This window comes from Lytechinus pictus, chromosome 7, assembly GCF_037042905.1.
Source record: "Lytechinus pictus isolate F3 Inbred chromosome 7, Lp3.0, whole genome shotgun sequence".
NCBI lineage: Eukaryota > Metazoa > Echinodermata > Echinoidea > Temnopleuroida > Toxopneustidae > Lytechinus > Lytechinus pictus.
In genome coordinates, this window is record NC_087251.1 from 32,366,232 (window position 1) to 32,386,610 (window position 20,379).

Here is a 20,379-nt window from a genome sequence, read left to right on the forward strand (position 1 = left end):
CAGAGAGAGAGGGGGAGCCCCGAGGAAGGAATGAGGGTGAGAGAGAGAGAGAGACAGAGGGGGAGGGAGGAGAGAGAGGATGGGAGAAATGGGTTTGGGATTGCGCTGCCCGTCTAGCGTGCTAATATTTGTCAAAATGAATTGGTCGAGTCTTGCTGTCATGGCAACGAGATTTGGCGTCTAAGCGCTGGAAGAAAATCACCCGACCACGCATGCTCTGTTTAAATAACTCATTTCCATTTCGCCCGACTCTCCTATTCTCCACCACTCTCGCTGCTTAATTGTCACCGCTGCATGCAAGCGGACCAAGTTAAGCCAAGGTAGTATGAGGGATCGGAGTAACAAATGGTTAATAATTCAGGTTCGTATGTCTATGCGCATGACAGCATAGTGGCGACACAGAATCATTTGGTGTAGGCGCGAGCGTTCTATTCGATACACTGTCATCACCATCATCATCATTTGGAGTAGTCAGGGAAGAATATGAGAGGCGAACAAGCACCCGATCAGACTAAAATGGCAGCATCTAACAAGCATACAATCTGCCGTTAAACATGTATTTTTGTTTCCATTGCCGAGGAGCATCACCTCTCACCTATTTTCTTCTGGATATGATTTCCCTGGAATATACCATTCTAGCTATTTGAAAATTAAGTTGCATCCTTTCTTACTCTCATTCCCATGTTGGGGGGGATTTGGATCCCCGTTGGATGAAAGCAAGACAGAGATCAAATTCTCAGTCGTTCTCATGATTATTTGTCGTGGCAACCTCACCAACAAGAGGAATTTACAGTGGAAACATCGGTGATTGAAAGAAAATGCCAATGGCTCGACGAGGGTTAGTAGCCCCACAGAATACCTTTCTGGAGAATATTATCAGAAGGTCATCGATTCAACGTAAGTACTATCTCAAAATCATCAGTACAATTAGCTGTGCCCAAGCAATGCTTATTTTTATAGTATCCGGCGATCGATGTAAAATGTTTGAATGCATTTGAAAGTATTTGATTATATACTTTTCTTATGTTATGAGTGTTTTATCATTTCATTTTTTTCGGCTGTGAATGACACGAGTAAACATTCAAACCTTTCAGCAGTCGAGCAAAACGAAATTAAGAACCCGACGTTCTTCAGCGATATGATTATCAATTGCCTTCCCTGCGTTCCTACCAAACAAAACACATTTGCCAGGAAAAGTATATGAATTTAAAGATACACCATAACATTGTTTAGATTACACGAAACCACCTGTCAAAAAGACAAATTTCGGTTAAAAGGTTGCCAAAGGTTCAGAGGATTTTCTAAATTGAAACTAAGGTAAATTTCATATCGCAAATAAAATGTTTAATGAAAGACGAAAACATAAAAAGAATGGAATCAATTCAATAGTTTTCAAATTCTTCATCCTTTCTATTCCGCGTGTTGGATACATAGGTAGAGACACAACAGGGGCCGCAGAAGCGGAAACGGATTTTTTTTTCCAAAATCGTGTACAAAAACGTAAAAATTACCGTAGGGTTGTGATTTTTTGGATGGTCAGCCCCCCCCCCCCCCCCACTTTGAAAACCGTTCCGCGGCCCCTGCAACAGAGACAAAGAGTTCATCTTCGCGAGGAAATGCATTCAGTTCCAATAAAATACTTTACTCATGCCATTATGATCAGCGCAATACAAGATCCCGTCTCTTGAATTAGTCCATGATTTAAACATCACTGGAAACATATGCGCCTCTTGTGCCCCTCTGGGCGATATAGGGTAAAGGTAGCAAATAATCTCATACCTCCTTCAAACAGAAAAGTAAAGGCAAGACATCATCGACATGATTCTAATTTCATTACACGTAGGAATGTAATACGCGGAAACACATCATTATGTTCTTGCGACACAAATTCGACTATATAGTGAGGAGACATTTCCCGGCAAAGAGATTCTTCATTTACGCGCAACTATAATAATGACCAATATTTTTGTTTCGTCCCTTTGAGGGTTGAATACTCATAAATGACTTTATCAAATACGAAACCTGAAATAGAAGTTTATAAATAATTTCATCCGTTCTGTAACAATACATATTAAAATTTACTATTTTCCATTGGAAATGAATGAACGCAAATTTTATCTAAAATTGTCATTTTTTAAAATACTCAGCAGAAAAAGTCTCGTGGTGGCGTTTTTCCTACGATCACTTTCGCATTGCATCCCAATATAACAATATACAGTAAGCCAAAAAAATTAGCATGATAACCCAATAAATAAATGAATTGTGATATATCCCTCAAGTATGAAAGTCTATAAAATAGGCATGTGTAGGTTTAGGCTTACATCGCATGATAATTTAAAACAGTAACGAGTGTCAAGCAGGGCCTTTCCCATATTGCTATTCATTTATCCCCATCTATCTCGTGCATATTTTCTATGCATATTCATGAGACCCAATGACGTATATATCTAGGGGATATTCCTCCTGAGAATCAAGCTGATTTGAATAATTCGATTAGAAAAAATGTTTTAAAAAGAGAATATATATACAATGGACTGAAATCAACAAAGTTTTGTTTATCATAAAATTGCTTGTTTTTTCTGTGATACAGTGATGAGCGAGATAATGACATCATGAACCCTCTTTAAAAAATGAAAATGGCAAATTATGAAGAAAATAACAAAGTCAAGTATTGAAGCACGTCATTCTTGTATGAAAAATACAACAATGGTAATATTATTTCACATCCAGGGAAAGTCATATTTGGCTAAAAAAAGTTGGCTCATGAAAACATCGCCTCACACATTCAATGGATACAACCTCGTTCACTGTTAACTACTGAATACTGTTATTTTGATCTGATTTTGAAGAAATTTTCATTACTTTTCTTGGTTTATTCTACTCTGGGAATCCGCTTGATTTCACGTTGGACTGTTTCCTATTATAACCTAACATAAACTTTGGTTGCTTGGTATTTTAGTTGATAAACAATTATTTATTCATAGAATATCACGCTACAAGGATCTCCTCGGTATACTGAATTCCATAATGCCGAAGGAGACTATATTTTATATATATATATATCACGGGCGCTCGCTTAATGAGCACCAAAGATCATCGTTCTACAAAAAAGATACTGCATATATATATATATATATATACATATATATATATATATATACATATATATATATATATATTGTGTGAAAGAAATGGATTAAGAGAACAATGGTAGGCGTAGCTTAAATCATGGTTTAAGCTACGCCTACCATTGTTCTCTTCATCCATTTTTTTTACACAATATTTAAATAAAAGAGTTGCCAAAGCTGTTGTACATGTATATATATATATATATATATATATATATATATATATATATATATATATACATATATGCGGTATCTATTTTTGTAGAATGATGATCTTTGGTGCTCATTAAGCGAGCGCCCGTGATATATATATTGTATACTGGATTATGTTTACGACAAATCTAAAATTATCCCGAGTGTAGGTTTATTACTGTCATCGAGGCCGAAGGCCGAGGTGAAGAAGACCTGCGCGATTTATAATTTTATATTTGGAGTTTTATTATAGTCCAGTAATATTGTATGATAGAACGTTCACTATTCATCACCGAGGCCGAGGACTACGGAATACTGTTATTTTGATCTGATTTCGAAGACACTTTCATTACTTTTCTTGGTTTATTTTATTCTGGGAATCCGCTTGGTTTCGAGTTAGACTGTTTCCTATTATAACCTAACATAAACTTGGTTGCTTGGTATTTTAGTTTATAAACAATGATGTATTCATAGAGTATTAAGCTTCAATGGTCTTGGTATACTGAATTCCATAATGCCGAAGCAGACTATGTATATATATATATATATATATCATATATAAATTATCTGTTTAGAACGATGATCTTTGGTGCTCATTAAGCGAGCGCCCTTGATATATAATAGTGTATACTGGATTATATTTACGACAAATCTAAAATTATCCCGAGTGTAGGTTTATTACTGTCATCGAGGCCGAATGCCGAGGTGAAGAAGACCTGCACGATTTATAATTTTATATTTGGAATTTTATTATAGTCCAGTAATATTGTATGATAGAACGTTCACTATTCATTACAGTAAATTGCACAATGCCTACTTAGTTTGTTGCACGCGAGCAAATGGGAGGCTGAATGTCAAATATTCGTACCGTTGCAACAATTACCATCCAAAAATGTACCGTCCATCATATAAAGTTGCACAAGTCAGGAAAAGGTGACGTCACTAATAAAATTAAGATTCGACGCATTGCATGCGCTTAGTAAATGCAGACGCGCAGGACTGACTGGCTAAATGCGCATTGTTTTCAATCGATATACTCCCCATTCATTTAACACGGGTTTTACCCTCCAAAAATCGAAAGTTATATTGTACACAATTATGTACAATATAACTTTTTGCAGGGAGGTCACGTGGTACCAATCTAGCCAATCACAGCTCGTATTTTATTACCACTATTTACTATATATGCCACGGGCGCTCGCTTAATGAGCACCGAAGTAGTCTATATATCAGAAAATCTATCATCCTACAAAAATAAATACTGTATTTTCTGTTTGAAATTTATTAATAATGAATAATTGTATTTGTAGTACTTTTTTTGTACAATTATCGTACAAACAAATCTTATCATTGCTGGAGGGTGTTATCTTGTTTCATAATTTCAATATAGTCTCAATTAAAATGTATGGATTCTGTATCTGAAGGACCTGTCAGACATATATTTTAGCTGGTGTATGCGGACGTATTATGGTAAGCCGTTTTCTAATTCAATCCCTTTTTCGGGATATCAAGTATTCCATTCGTGATATCAAGAATCGCCTTTTGTGAACAGCACAAATATCAAGAAACTGAATTTTACTTATCGAGACATCATTATCATTTTATGTTAACCAAAAGGAAATCTCGATATAAATAGATATGCGTAAAGGAGAAACGGCTTTCCATATCGTATAGGTCGGCATAGCCTGGCTAAAAATGTCAAGGTGTGACCGCGCCTTATTTAAACAAAAATTTAATCAGAAGTAGATCAAAATGTCATGCTATTATGCTAACTAATCTCTGGCAAAATCGTATTCATAATCCTTAAAAGAATGATGTATCGTCTTAATAGCCTCGAGCTGAAGGATTGCTAGTTTTCTCTATTCGTGAAATATATTTTCTACATGACTGTAGTCTACGTTAAAAAAATTGCAACGCAAAAATGAAAACCACAGAGGTGACACAAATTTGCTCCTGTGGCAATTGTTCCTGTCTTGATATCACAGAGGGCATGTGGTCAGAGTTAGGACTGTAATAGAGTTTTTGGTTCAGAGTAGTGCAATGATAAGGATTGGGTTACTCAGTTTTAGATGTTAGGTTTTATTTATGGCTTTACGTTCAGATTTTCAAACGGGGCAAATGTCATGGAGCGACCACAGCATGGTGTGAGAAAAACTTCAAAAACTAAATGTTGGTTTTGTTTCACGGAGTTGGTACTTCCATCCTGTCAAATTATTTAGTGCTGTCGTATATACCCTGATTATGATATTTTTGGGAATATCATTATACCTCGATAAGATGTTTGTATCTGTCACACCAGGGGACCGTTTCATAAAGCTGTTCGTAAGTTAAGAGCGACTTTTAGAACGACTGGTGATCCTTTCTTGTGGTAAATGATGTTCACCATTATCATTGGTGATTATTTAGCGTGTAAGAAAGGTTCACCAGTCGTTCTTAAAGTCGCCTTAACTTACGAACAGCTTTATGAAACACCCACCTGCTTGCACGGGTTTATGATACCGACTTGATCTCGTCTCTGAATCAAGTCTCCTGCAACCCGCGGCAAAGCTCTTCAGTGCGCGTGCATATGCGACCTTCAAAATAATTCACCACCATCCATAACATTATTCATTATGGAGATGAATTTTGAAAGTGTATTGAAAATCATTGTAAAAAGCCCTTGTCATTCTAATGAGCTCTATCTTCACCTTCTGAATGCTAATACAGCTATCTACTGAATACGAAGGCCGTAGGGTCTCGCCAAGACCTCAGTGCGTGAAATTGCCTTTTTTTCTGTCGACAGCCACAAAATAGAACTATGGAGAAAAAAAATTCTCAATTTGACCTCGGCTGATGAGTATTGGACGGTAATCTATGTATTCATATTACATTGGTTGTCTTTTCACTTCATTTCCTATGTACTTTCGTTCCCGGAGCATGAAATGCAATTCGCCAATTTTCATGGTCCAGTGAGTGGCAGAAAGGCCAGTGTACAATTTGATTTCTGCACGTCTTCCATCCCAAGGAATGTTTCTCTACATTGCTCCAAGTAACCAACACATTATTTTTATTAACTTATTAAACCTTCACTTCTCTGGCAAATAATTTGTGCCCAACGTCGATTAGGCTTGTAGGCCTATTTGTAGTCCCTGATGACATGCCCTTTTCATCTTTTTATAGGCTTTCATAATTATATTCGATGCCTTCAGAAATTAGTCGACAATTCTCTTTCGAAAGTCCGTATTATCATGCATCTTTCACTCTTAAACGTGCGGAGAGGCACTACTTCCTGACCGAGAAGCTGAGCCGCAATGCACCCGTAACCGAAGGGGTCGCGCAAAGCTAATCCACCGACGACTGTGCATGGTGGGGTTATAACGTACCAATATACTTCAAGTGTATTTATTAGGCGTCCTGAATTCAAATAGCATTTCCATATAGTTTGGATGCAAAATAATTGATTTATCTCCATCTTTATTGCATTTTACCCGTGATATCAGTATTATTATAATATAAATTTTGCTGCTTTTTTCGGTGTTCCTGAAACAGAACTAATTCTATTTATAAATGTAGTAATGTTTTAACAAAATATATATTTTCCGAATCAGAGATCAGGATCAGTGCCTCAAGATTGTTTCCAATAATTGAAATATATAATAATTTGCTGAATACGATTAATGTGAATACCACTTTCCATGGTGAAAACATAAACATACAAATAAATCCTTTTTATCATCATCATAATCATTATTATCATTATTATAATGATTATTGATATCATTGTCATCATGATTATCATTTTTATACTTATTCTTGTACAATGCCTCTGAGGGTTTTTTATTTTAAAAATGAATCATAGAAATAACAACCATGTTCATGCAGATCATTTGAAGCGCGAGTTCTATAGTCGTAATTTACACCATAATAAATTACACCATTGAAACTTCTTGGTGACGCACTAAAAATGTCAGAATGCTAGCCATACGAATGACAATTGAGTAAATTCTGATGTCCACACAATAGTGGAGTAGCATGCCCATTCTATATATAAATATTTTCTGTAATTTGCATGCATGAGAATAATAGAGGGGAAAATAAAGTATTCGCTGAAAGGGAAATATTAAGAGCAGCATGAAATATACCTTTTTTTGATTCCGACCATCGATTCATCACCATCTTTGCGAGTGAAATCATGTCACTTGCCTTTGCCTATAGTTTTTCTTCTTCGTGAGTCGGTGAAAGGGAAGGCATGGAAGGGGGAAATGATTGGTTGGCCATCTTCTTTATTAGGGCACGTTGCACATGTCAACCGGAATATCCACTCACACACGTTTGAGTGCATTGGACACAGTAAAACGGCACCGTTTTATTTCAGGGAATGACAAAGTTGACTTGATGACTTTTGATGATTTGGTCATTCGTATATACCAGCAAACAATGCGCAACATGCGTGAAGTTGTCAATTTTCATGCTCGAACTGGCTTCCGTTTTAATGATCCTTGAACATAAATGTAATAAGCTTGTGCCGGAACGGAAATGATGCAAATCCTAGTCAAAAGTCTAAAGACATTCTATGTGAGAGCAGTGAATCTAGGATTAAACATTATGTCCGGGCCAAGCGAGAAAATTGACAACCCCCCCCTCCGCCGCCAACAAAGGACGCTGGGTCAAGCATTGGAAAATTTAAATGTTTTGGGTTTTGTGAGAGATTTGTTCCTTAATGAAAAAAAAATACCAGTTTTTACTCGGCTTGAAATATACTATATGAACCTACTTAATCCAATAATGTAAATGAGTCAATACAGTATACTATCTATTGGTAATCCAATAAAACAAGATAAAATGAAACTTTTTTACTGTCTTAACGTATTTCCAATACTCATACACAGAGGCACTTCATCGTAATGTTATCTTTTGGCCTAAATAAAAACAGACATCAACTGTTTCATAATGAAAAGTGAAATAAGGTGGAGTACTGTGAAGATAATAAAGGAAAAGTGAAACAATGATTGCTTTGTTTTTTTAAGAAACATTGATTGGAACGTATACCCTTCATTTCTCTTATCATTAATTGACTGTCGCCTTTTCTCTATTTTCATCAATCCGCATCAACTTGACAGAATGTGCGCACCAGTTCAAAATACCCCGCCAAAAGGCGCCAACTTGATAAAAGTATAGGCCTGCAGTAGGCGGGGACGTGCACAGATAAACGTGGTTAGATGTGACAAAGCAGGTGCTTCTGATTTCATATCAGCTGCGCAGGAATCTGGATGTGGGAAACCCGTATCCTTTCATCTGTGAGGTCTGAAACGACTTAGGAAACCGACGGTTCCTCTTCTACTTCGGATGAATAAAGGATTATGAAAAAGCTTTAAATGAGGATAATCAACCGTGAATATTTGGCGGAACGAACGGTTATGTAGTCTTTAAACATGTTAAACTCGATGGGATTGTTTTCCATGCGCATTCACACTATCCCCGCATACAGTTTATAGTGAGAAGGTGAGTTAATAAAAAAGGCGTCTGCCCGACAAAGCACCAATCATGGATCCGAACCTGACCGAGGTGTATGCTTAAATTCGCTATGTATTCACCCTCTCATTTTAATCGTTTACTCAGGTTATTCACTTACTATGGGCGCGTGGTAAATGGTAAAAAGCGCTATGTAAATCCATATTAATTCAGTATTAATACTATTTTCTTTACTTTAATCAAACCAGACCTTCAGTGCCATAATCCTGATTTAAAAAAAATCTAAAAACACAATATTTGTATCATAACAAACTTTACTTTTTCATTATTGTGTAACACATAAATCAATTTCGTTTAATAGTATACACCGCACGTGACTTTTTTTAAGTTAGTAAATGAAATCATTGGAAGAGACAACAATATTTGGTTTCTATGCTTTGTTGACAATGAGAAATCAAGTAATGTTTTATTCGATACGCAATGAAGTAACTACGTGGCTTAGGAGGGGTGAATGACTGATGATGAGCTCTGATATTATCTTAATTTCTCTTTACATGCAGAGACTTACCATATAAATGACTACGGTATCAAAATAGATGTTTAACCACATATATACAGCGTTAATAAATTTCAATCAAGTAATGCACGATTTGTAATACTATACGGTAAAAAGTTGTGATAAAAAACAGATAAAAGCAAATGCAGATTTTCATCGAAAGTAATATTAATGAAATTCTGAGTTATCTGCTCATATCGTTACTTTGTTATGAAAATCAATATGATGTCTATATCGACAACGCAATCAACGAAATGGAGAAAGAGTCTTCTCTTGCTCGTAAAATCTTACTGTTGAAGTTATTGTTTAACTTTTCGATTTGCCAACTCCGAGCCGATGAGATTTAAAAGCCGTTAAATTACTCGGGAAATTAAAATAAAATGTTATGAGAATTGGAATTTGATCCCGAGAGTCTATTACAGAAGGTTGGAAAGTCAGGTGACTTTAAAACGGCGCGAAGCACGGTATGTAGGCTGCTGGTACAAAGTTCACATCTAAAGTAGATCACGTGACCTTAAGAGTTGTGGATGAAAAGGAATGCAAGTATCATTAGCCGGGGATCTGAAAAGGTCTGTTTTTATGATAGACGTATTAATCTTTCAGTACAACCAAAAATATCACAAAGGATTATAATACACTCGCTATATCTAGCAAATGCGATCCATACATTCTTTATATTTTGCTATCTATGTGTTTTCAATGATACTTTTCTATCCAAATGTGTCCCTCCCTTCATAAAGCCAACAAAAAGAAACACCTCTTAAACTTTTAGCATTCATCAATCGAAATTCATTTTTATTGAATTCTTACATTACAATTCTTAATGTCTTTTTGCCTTTAATACCTGTGCATTTAATGAGCGAGAATCCTCATTATGACAAACATATTAATCTTGCATACACGTAAAAACGGTCGTAGCATCTCATTCAATAATTCGTCAATTAGTCGAATCAAACCATTTGTCAAAGTTCAGGGATCTTTCTCCAATTTGTCATCCCATCCTTCCCCTATCATCATCGAATAATCGACATCATCAAATCTAATTTCATTCTCCTCCTTAAAGGAGATAGATTGGTCTGAGTGAGAAAGGTCATAATATCTTGGTATAGTATCGCATCCATTTCGCGAAATATGCACCTACAAGAGAAAACGTATGTAGTGCAAGACGTCTTTGCCCATACATCTCTCGATTCTCTGACTAAATATATTCCTCTAGATATATTATCATCCGATATACTTAATCATGTCCCACGCCACAAAATGTATGAATATGGTGTGGAAAATACAAACATTTTGAGTTTGTTTTTTTCCCGTTTTGCTCTAACGAATATGGATATTCGATGAGGAATTTGACGCGTAATTTGACAGGCTCATTGAAGGCGAACAAGAGACTTTGACTCTTTAATCTCATTACAGCAATGTTCAAGCGGCATAAACAGCCCGAGAATGATGGATATGTATCTCAGAATAGAGCCTTTTCTCTCTCCCCTTCTCAAACCCAACTCCCAAATCGAGAAAAGGCGATATATGGGCAAAGGAAGCGATATGAGTAAAATAGGTTGTAGCAAAGTACATTAGCATGTTGTCAAGGACAATAATATAATAACAGAGGCTGCACTCACCACAGACAAGGTTATAAACTCTTTCTAGATCAACATCCCCAATAACTCTGACGAAAAAACTAATATCGAAACTTGATTCCTGAGGTAGAGAAAATATATAAAAATACTTCTTTTTTAATTTTCACCCGCAGCCCCTTTTTCTCGCCCAATTGTTTCCATTTAACCATTTTACACCATAATCTTCCATTCATGTTGAATAGAAATAAACATTTTAATCTACACTCTTAAAATGCCCAACTTTTAACCGATCCTGGGCCCACTGTCTACACAACTATTGGTTAAAAGTCTGTCCAAACTGGATTAAAAAAAGTAATTGGGCAATAAATTTGCTCAATTGGATAATAATTGCCCAGAATATATATATTTATTTACAAACATACATTACCCAACACAGTGAACAGTATGTTGCCAACATTTTAAGTGTGTAAAAAAAAAATCCTCGCTGATTTTATTATAGATTATAGAAATGAATATAATAGATAGATAGATAGATATATGAAGATAGATAGATAGATAGATAGATAGATAGATAGATAGATAGATAGATAGATAGATAGATAGATAGATAGATAGATAGATAGATAGCTAGAAATGTAGATAGACAGAAAGTTAAATAGCATGGCAGTTGGTATGTAGTAGGTTAAAATAAGTAATATTTATAAAAATATATAAAAAAAAGAAAGCGCACGAAAAGAGGGAGAAAGGGGAAATAAATCAGCCGAGTTCAAGGTTATTTACAGTTGATAGCAGTGATGAAAGTGTCACACCCATTAGGAATATTACTTTGTTACTGGTCACGTGACTTAGTGATACACTTACCTATTCTCTGGAGACTAATCCCATTAAATTCGATGTAGTGCCGATGTACTTATTTAACTAAGCTGCACAACAAGGGCTAGTTTTTATCAAGATATAGCAGTTGAAGACCGTCAACATTCATAGTTTTGGGATGCTTGCGCATCATGATAGTCATGCCCGGGCCTACATCTTTGCTGCTCTTACGTGAATTATCTCCTAAAGCGAGTACTTAACATCTTTCTTGTTATCATAATGATGAGTGAATACTGAATAAAATTGATGATGAAACTATGCATGATTTAAGCATTGTAGCAATTGGGGTCATTTTTATGTTTCTCAGAAACATACATTTTTTTCATCAATGTTTTTATTTATAAATATAATAAAAAGAATGCTTACAATCGAAAGATTATATGTTGTTCAACAAATAAACAGGGATACATTACAATCACATGACAAAACACAATCGAAAAGTATAAAACTGATCTTGAAGAAACAGACCAACGGAGCCCATAAGGTGACGTGACATGCCCCCCCCCCCCCCATTCGTTCCCTCTACTTACAACTTGTTCTCTTAACTTATATAACTCGTCCCTCGACTTAGTACTCGTTTCAGATGGAACGAGTAAGGGGGGGGGGGACATGTAATGTCACCTTAGGGGGTGCATAGTCCTACAAACCGAACATGATAGTTGTGAATTTCAGTTTCCTTTTCAATGGATTACAAGCTTGTATACTGGTATTTTGTAGACTCATGGACCTACTATGGTAGAATGATGTACCATTCACGTATACTGAAGACAGCCATGGACGTGTATCTGACACGAAGGTACATTCTTAGTCAACCCCAGACGATACCGCTCTTATCATCATCATCGTCGGCTCGTCATGAGGATTGGCATGGATCCTAATAATGATCATCCTAGTCTCGGGGGGGGGGGGGTGAGAAGAGGAATGGGAAGAGGAATAGGGGAAGAGTGAGATAGAGGGGGAAAGGAGATGGAGAGGAGGGCATCTTGAGGGTGTAAGAGGGGCGCGGAGGGTGAGAGAAGGTGAGAAAGAGCAACATTCGGTGTCGACCGAGGGGTTACCATGGGGATATCAATAATGGCGCCATCATCATTGTCAGATCAGGAATTTTAAAATAAAAAATGCGTTTTAAGAATCCGTTCACACTCATGTTCCATCAACCGTATATTTTTGTAGGTGTGCATTAACTTCCTAAGTGAAAGAGAACTAAAAAACGAAAACGAGTAAAAGGTATAGGCGTATATAGTGAACATGTTATGAATTCTACTCGGAGTTTTAATTAATGCAAACCTACAAAAATGTACGGTTGATCCCATCTAGAGTATTTTAACGGAGTTACCCTTTCCTGATTTGAGTGAGGTGAATTATGCGTAAATCATTACCATTGTTCCATCAACCGTATATTTTATGTAGGTGTGCATTAACTTCCTAAATGAAAGAGAACTAATAAACGAAAACGAGTAAAAGGTATAGGTGTATATAGTGAACATGTTATGAATTGTTCTACTCGGAGTTTTAATTAATGCAAACCTACAAAAATGTACGGTTGATCCCATCTAAAGTATTTTAACGGAGTTACACTTTCCTGATTTGAGTGAGGTGAATTATGCGTAAATCATTACCATTGTATCTGATGAAATGGATGGAAGCAATATTATTGTGCCTTATATCAACAGAAGTAATGCCAAAATTGCAAATACTTTAACCAACAAACAGTTTGGTTGAAATGTATATTGTTTGACAAATACATATTTATATAATAATGAGGGAATAAATGAAAACAAATATGAAAAGGAGAGGGAGGGAGTGGGCGTGTGGAAGGAAGGGATGGTGAGAGAGCAAAGACAGAGGGAGATGAAAGGATAAGCATTAGCTGCAGTCAACATGGTCAATCTGCATGAAGTTCCTAACAACAGTAAACCTACTGATACGATCTGTGGCCTCATACAGCTTCTAAATCACTACGTTGCTATAGTGATAATAAGATATGATGTATATGAATTATTCAAATATTGATATGCTTGGTCGTTATCGAAAAATCGCAATAAAAATCTACCATAGCAAAACAATGACCATGCAACCATTAAAGCCTCGAAATGCTAACAACTTTGCTGTTAACTCAATGATATGGCGACTAACTTTATTTAACCATTTTTCCAAAGCCAATATATTTGTTCATTCTACTTTGAATAATAATGATAACAAGTGAATAAGATTCCTACGTAGCGAAAATTTTATAGTGAATATTATGAGACACAGAGTTGAAGACCTGAGGCAGCATTGTGAAAAAATATAGTTATGGTTGGTAGAAGCTTAAACATGATTTTATTCGAATATTTTCTCGGGAGGGGGGTAGGAGGTAAACCTCATCGACTCTGAAGAGTACAAAAGAGTAGAATACACATATATAAGGCATGATACAACATAATGGTAGTCACGTTCATGTTAAAATCGTAACCATTTTTCATATTCTGGAGAACTGCTATAAGCCGTTGGCCTTATGCATGTAAATACATGTTCGTAAAAGACGTCATATTAATCAAACTGCATAATGATTTATTCATAACTACAGCACGGGATAAATTGCCATGTAAACTCTCACGAACAGCAAGGGTTAAGTCATAATCACACGCATAATAACATGCTCAAGTTTCTTTATTATATGCCAACACTAATGCGTTATAAACCATGAATACACTTTACTCTGACTTTCATTGGATAATATAGCTTTATTATACCCACTTAACGCCATATGTTTAACAGGCCAATAAATTGTCGTTTAGGTGACATTAGTATCACCATTTGTTGTTCGCCAAAACATCACTGAATTTAGTTTGAATAGAGACATTTCCCAGGCCTTCAGTAAAATAGACAAAGTAATATATGTTCCATGAGACAGAAATGATATTTTACAGGAGAAAGAAGTATTTCTTAGATTTAGTGAGTTCGAAAATTTATGAATTATTGTTGTGCGTTATACAATATTCTGCTTCAATGTTTTATACAACAGCATTGGCCTTTTTATTGAGGTGTTATGATAAAGCAAATTAGATGTTAATCGCTGCATTGCTCATTGAATTTGAGAAAATTCAGACACAGACAATAATGTAAAAATAACATGTATAGTTTCATTTTATTTTGTACCTTTCAAGAACTTTCTTGCACTCTTAAAAATTTTCTATTTGCTCTTACCAAATCATTATTTATATAATTGATCGATGATTGATGACTTCTAAAGAAATAGTCGCTTTTATCGAAATTACTGAAAGCCTATCCTCTGCACTTGTCGGGGCAAAACATACGGTGAGAGAATACCTTAATAAGGTTTATAATTTGACCTCTAATCGACCATACACTACGTCAGGAATCATAAAAAACTGACCACCTTTTCTTGCTAGAAACAGCTTGTATGGGTTTGATATAGAGATATAAAGATGAAATTTGATTGATGTTCGATGAATAATTGACAAGCCACCTACTGAATCTTTCAAGATGAAACGATGAATATTCTTCTTCAGGTATGCTGAGCATAAGATCAGTTGAAATGCCACTGGGAGGGATATAGATAGACAGGGGTAAGAAGGAGAGAGGGGAGCATAGAGATATAGAGTGAGACCAGGGACAGAGAGACGGAGAAAGAGGTGGTGGGAAAGGAGCAGGATGTGAACGAAGAGAAAACGAGGAGAGATGGTGTAAAACGAAGAGTGGAAAAGAATAAGAATTAAGACAAATTTACGCTTACGAGGAGAGAGGTAGATAAAGGGAGAGAAAATAAAAGAGAAGAGTTGAAAGAAAGGAAGGAGAAAAAAGACCCCCCCCCAAAAAAAAAACAAAAAAAAGTAGAATTATACAATGCTAGAAATGAGTAAGATGAAATATAGACAATTCGTTATGACGTATATGAACGTTCCATTAATTCATTTTCTCATGAACTTATGTAATCAGTAGTCAGTAGAAATTCCTGTTTTTCTGATATCGAGTTAGCACTTATCAATGTCAACGATAAAAAATAATTGAAACCAATTCTCTTCCATACATGTTGTATAAATTGAATAAATTTGGGTACCCACCTTGGATATTTTTGGATCTTTTTTTGTGGTTAACAAAAATAAGATAAATGGGTAACACGAGTGTGAATTGTTGTAGTAATTCAACTTGGCACGTGTCTAGAAGAAATATTATGATGGATATTTCTCGGGATAATATTGGACAGGTTGAGAGTGTGATGTATTGGATTATGGTAGGGACTTCTACTTTCGAACACTGATCATGAATAATACATGGCTACTGACTCTTGACATGTGTTTACAAATAAACTGATGTCTTTCGTTGTAATGTGATTTGGTTGGGCGTTCCGCGAGTTGACTGGAAATAATCAAAATGAAATAATTGCGTTATCCCAATGGCATGCAAGAAAATGCATCTTTCAGGATTTGCTTGGAAATTGATGATGTGACTTTTTTCATCATTTTTCCCTTAATTGATCAGTTCTTCTTTCGAAATTAACTTTACGACCCAAGAAAAAAATATACCATGATTTCATTGGATTTGTGATATTCCCGGAACTTTTAGTTCAGCCGAAATAAAATATTTTTCAAAAGACATATAGAAAAACAATTGTAGCCATGCAATGGTTCAAACGGTGAAATATTCGACAAGATGTGACTCTAAAAAGATTTTCTTTATTTCAGGCAGTATCGTCTGATGTGCCTATCCCGAGGAATATACACCATTCATAACACTGAAACCGATATGACTGCAATATGAAAAAAAATATATATATATTATTTAATTATTTGTACGGACTTTACTATAATAATGATTATTCGTTAGCTACAAAATTCTACAATTTTTTTTGCTAATGTTGGTTCTGAACTGGCTTCTGCCATTCCAACTGCAACTAATATCGTGCAGATAATGACTATGTTAACAATAGCCCTCTGCAATCGTGTTTGAATCTTATCCAGTTACTGAGGAAGATGTTCAGAAGATAATTTTGGGGTTGAATAATAAAAAATTCTACTGGTGTTGATGATATCTCTTTGATGATGTTAAAGATGGCAACAACTACTATTATACCATCTCTTACACTAATTTTTAATAGATCATTATCTGAACACGTGTTTCCTACAAGATGGAAGTAATCCAAAATAGTACCAATTCATAAATCGGGTGACAAAAAGTCACCTAACAACTACAGGCCGATATCCATATTACCTTCTGTTTCCAAAATCCTCGAGAAACTCGTATTGTGTATTGTCTAAAGCTCAGTCAGGCTCTAGAAAAAAATCACTCGACTGTTACAACACTTGTCAAAATTACCGATGATTGGTTAAATGCACTGGACCACGGTCTGTACACTGGTGCGGTCTTTATAGACTTACGTTGCGTTTGCTCTCATAAGAAAAAAGATAAACACAAGTTAGTAACAATGCGAATAATTTAGGAGAACTCATTAAACGATTGCTTCAGCATTTGATGTCGCTCTTTATGCTAATAGTTTGCGTATCCAGTCAAGCATGGCTTTTTCCTAATGAGCATTTAGTTATAGACAGTTCAAAAAGTGACGTCAATCGGGTAATTAGACCAATGCCCTGAACATCGATATTCCAGAAATCCCAATTTAGCAAGGTGTGAAGTGGGTTCCGTCTGCACAGAGTGTGAGCCATGAATGAGTTTTGGTATAAAAATAGTCGCTGATATAGGTTCGTTAACCTTGTCCTGATACCATTTCCATTTCTTAATATCTACATAAAGCAGACGAAGAATTATTTCAACAGAAAACCAAAACCAGTTTATTTTATCATGCTCTGTTTGTTGGTATTTGATGTTGTTCATTGTGAAAACGCGAATAATTTTCTTATTAATTTTGATAAATCACTCGTCTTAATTTTGATAGTAAGTTGAATTGACAACTTTAAGTCAATGGAAGAGAATAATGAAAAGCAAAGGGTTTCTAACTTAATTATATACTGTATCAATCAGGGATTACTGACTCAAGTTGCTGCTTGGAATATTACTAATTAAACCTTTCCAATAAGTACTTTACAATAAAAAAACACAATCATGAAAAAAATCATTTAAAAATATAAGAACAAAATTATCGTTGCTAAGTGCAAAATATGCTCGAGCGAATGACCAGAGAGAATGAATATTAATACGCGCTACATTCTTGTGTTGTTTTTAGTTAAATCAGACAAATATACATGTTATTATGAAACAAAATCAATTTATATAATTTATCACCTATACCATAAAAATGATAACAATAGTTACTTCGTCACATCCAATAGGAAAGCCTCATCAATGCCATCAAAAACCTGAATTTGGATTGTCTTTCTAGCTGAAGAATAAAAGATATTCACAATTATTTAGACATGACATATTCCTCATACATTAAGCATGATCATCTAAATACAGAATTGACCTGATTCAGATAATAGATATAGTTAATGAGTAACCCTGACTTTCATCGTCTCACCCATCCAACACTAACGTTTATGGATGAATAAACCGTTTCTAAAATAATGTGGTGAGACCTGTTACAGTCACGATACTTATTGGCATTTTAGGAAGCACGGCCTTGTATGTAAATTTTCTTCCACGGATGGATTTTGAGATAATTACCCCTCGCCACTTTTTTTACGGAATTGAATTATTCATGGGCGGTCAGGGCCTTAATTGCTTATTTTTGTTTCGAGTACAGTACAAATGACTTTCATGTATTTCAATTTTTTTACATTTTCAAGTCTTGGCAAACATGACAAGATATCCATGATGAAAAATTTAGAACTAAAAATGAAACGAAGTATTACAGATATGCACTGATAATGTCATGTTTCCCCGTTGAATCATTATCACACGGTTAATTTCTTTATACCTCCTCCTAGTTATATTGTATAATAATTGTTTTTCTCCTCATCTCTCTACACTTTCTCTGGAATGTGACTTCTTCCTTCAATTTCTAGCGCGTATAAATTACTATTAACATTTACCTATACACATGCAGTATAAATCTCATTCAGTTTATTTCCCCCTACCCTATCTCCCGTTCTCTTCCTCTCCTCCTGCCCCCTCACTCTCTTCCTCTTTCCGACACCCTCTCTTTCATTTGTCTTCCAAATTCCCTCCTTCCTTTCCATGATGTACGTCTTCTTTCTTTCCATGATCAGTAAGCTGGAGAAATGAGACTTTTGTTGAGTTCCTTCTCCTCGATGTCTTTCCCTGTCTAGGGGGCCCCATCTTTGGACCTCTGATGGTTATAAGTGTAGATGTTTTTCGCCTGTCTTAACAACATGACTGCTATCATTGTCCCTCATCCAATCTGACTGTTCTTAGAGATTGAATCAAGCAAACCAGTCGAGGAGATAAAAAGTACACAGAGTCATGCTCATAACACTGATAAATAATTCCACACTCGGCGCTGCGAAAATGTTCTGGGAGATGACCCGGTATGTGCCTCGCCATTTCCATCACCATCATCGCTTTTATTTGGTACGAAATTGTCAAATAGGGAGCCTCTTCTCGTTTTGCTCAGCTCGTTATCGTTTAGAATGGGATACATTTGAACTCAGTACGTAGACAAAGAGCTTAATAATACATTCTAGACAAATTATTAACATTTTGATATTTTTACAATTATTCTCACCAACAACAACAACCAAGAGGTAAGAATCCAGTTTCAGATTTATAAACCTTGAAAAAACTCTGCTTTACATGATAAGAAGGTTAGGAAGACAAGAAATTGTGAAGGATATAAACTCGGTGAAACACAAGACCAATGTGAATTTTAATAAGATGATTCAGATTTAAAAAAATCACTGAAATTGAGCGGGCAAAATTCGTTTTTAAGTTTTAAGTACAAATCTAAAAAGATTGGGTTTCTTTGAAAGAAAAGAGAAATGTCTTGGTTTTGACACCACAAGCATAATTATGTACTCTATATTCTCTGATAAGGTCAGGTTATGTTGAATGGGAAGTGAGATTCGCTAGCTTTACTTGCTATAGGTAATCAAGAAAACACCGATTAATTATTAAGGGGCGACATATATAGTGTGTCGATTGGCGCCTTTATCCAAGTTCTGCGTAATATTGTCCTATATAAAGTTCATTCATTTCACTTTTACCAATAAAAAGACCAGTGATCTCATGGAGCAGACTTTTATAGTTTGATTGATTTTATTTTATTTTATTTTATTCGTCAAGAATATCACAGGAGATTACAATGAAATTGGAGAATACCTTGACAGGATAGCCCCTGAAAGCCGAAAGGCTTATTTCCAATGGGGTCCTATAGTTAGTATAAAACATTAACATATTGTAACAAAAAGTATAAACTATGACAAGTACTGGAATATGGTAAAAAATAAAATAAAATACATACATACATATCCATCAGTCAAATGATATGCAAACATCTGAAGCAAACAACAATCCTCCTAATATATGAAACAAGATTATATTTTAACATACCCTACATTATCTACAATACTAGAGACCAACTGTACAAAATGTGTGATTTTTACTGGTAATACTGCTCTTGGGTAGCTTCCAGTTTTAGGTGCTTCTTTAATGCACTCTTAAATTGAGAAAATATTTTAAC

At 35.4% G+C, this 20,379-nt stretch overlaps 1 protein-coding gene across 1 annotated transcript in view; it reads left to right on the plus strand.

Annotated features, from left to right (window-relative positions):
* The first annotated feature begins 307 nt into the window (after positions 1-307).
* The window catches only part of LOC129264536 (potassium voltage-gated channel subfamily H member 1-like), a 105,176-nt gene continuing 85,104 nt past the window's right edge, over positions 308-20,379 (plus strand). The window contains exon 1 of the mRNA XM_054902418.2: positions 308-897. Coding sequence (XP_054758393.2) covers positions 819-897 — 79 coding nt within the window. The 5' untranslated portion in view covers positions 308-818. The remainder of the gene's footprint in view (positions 898-20,379) is intronic.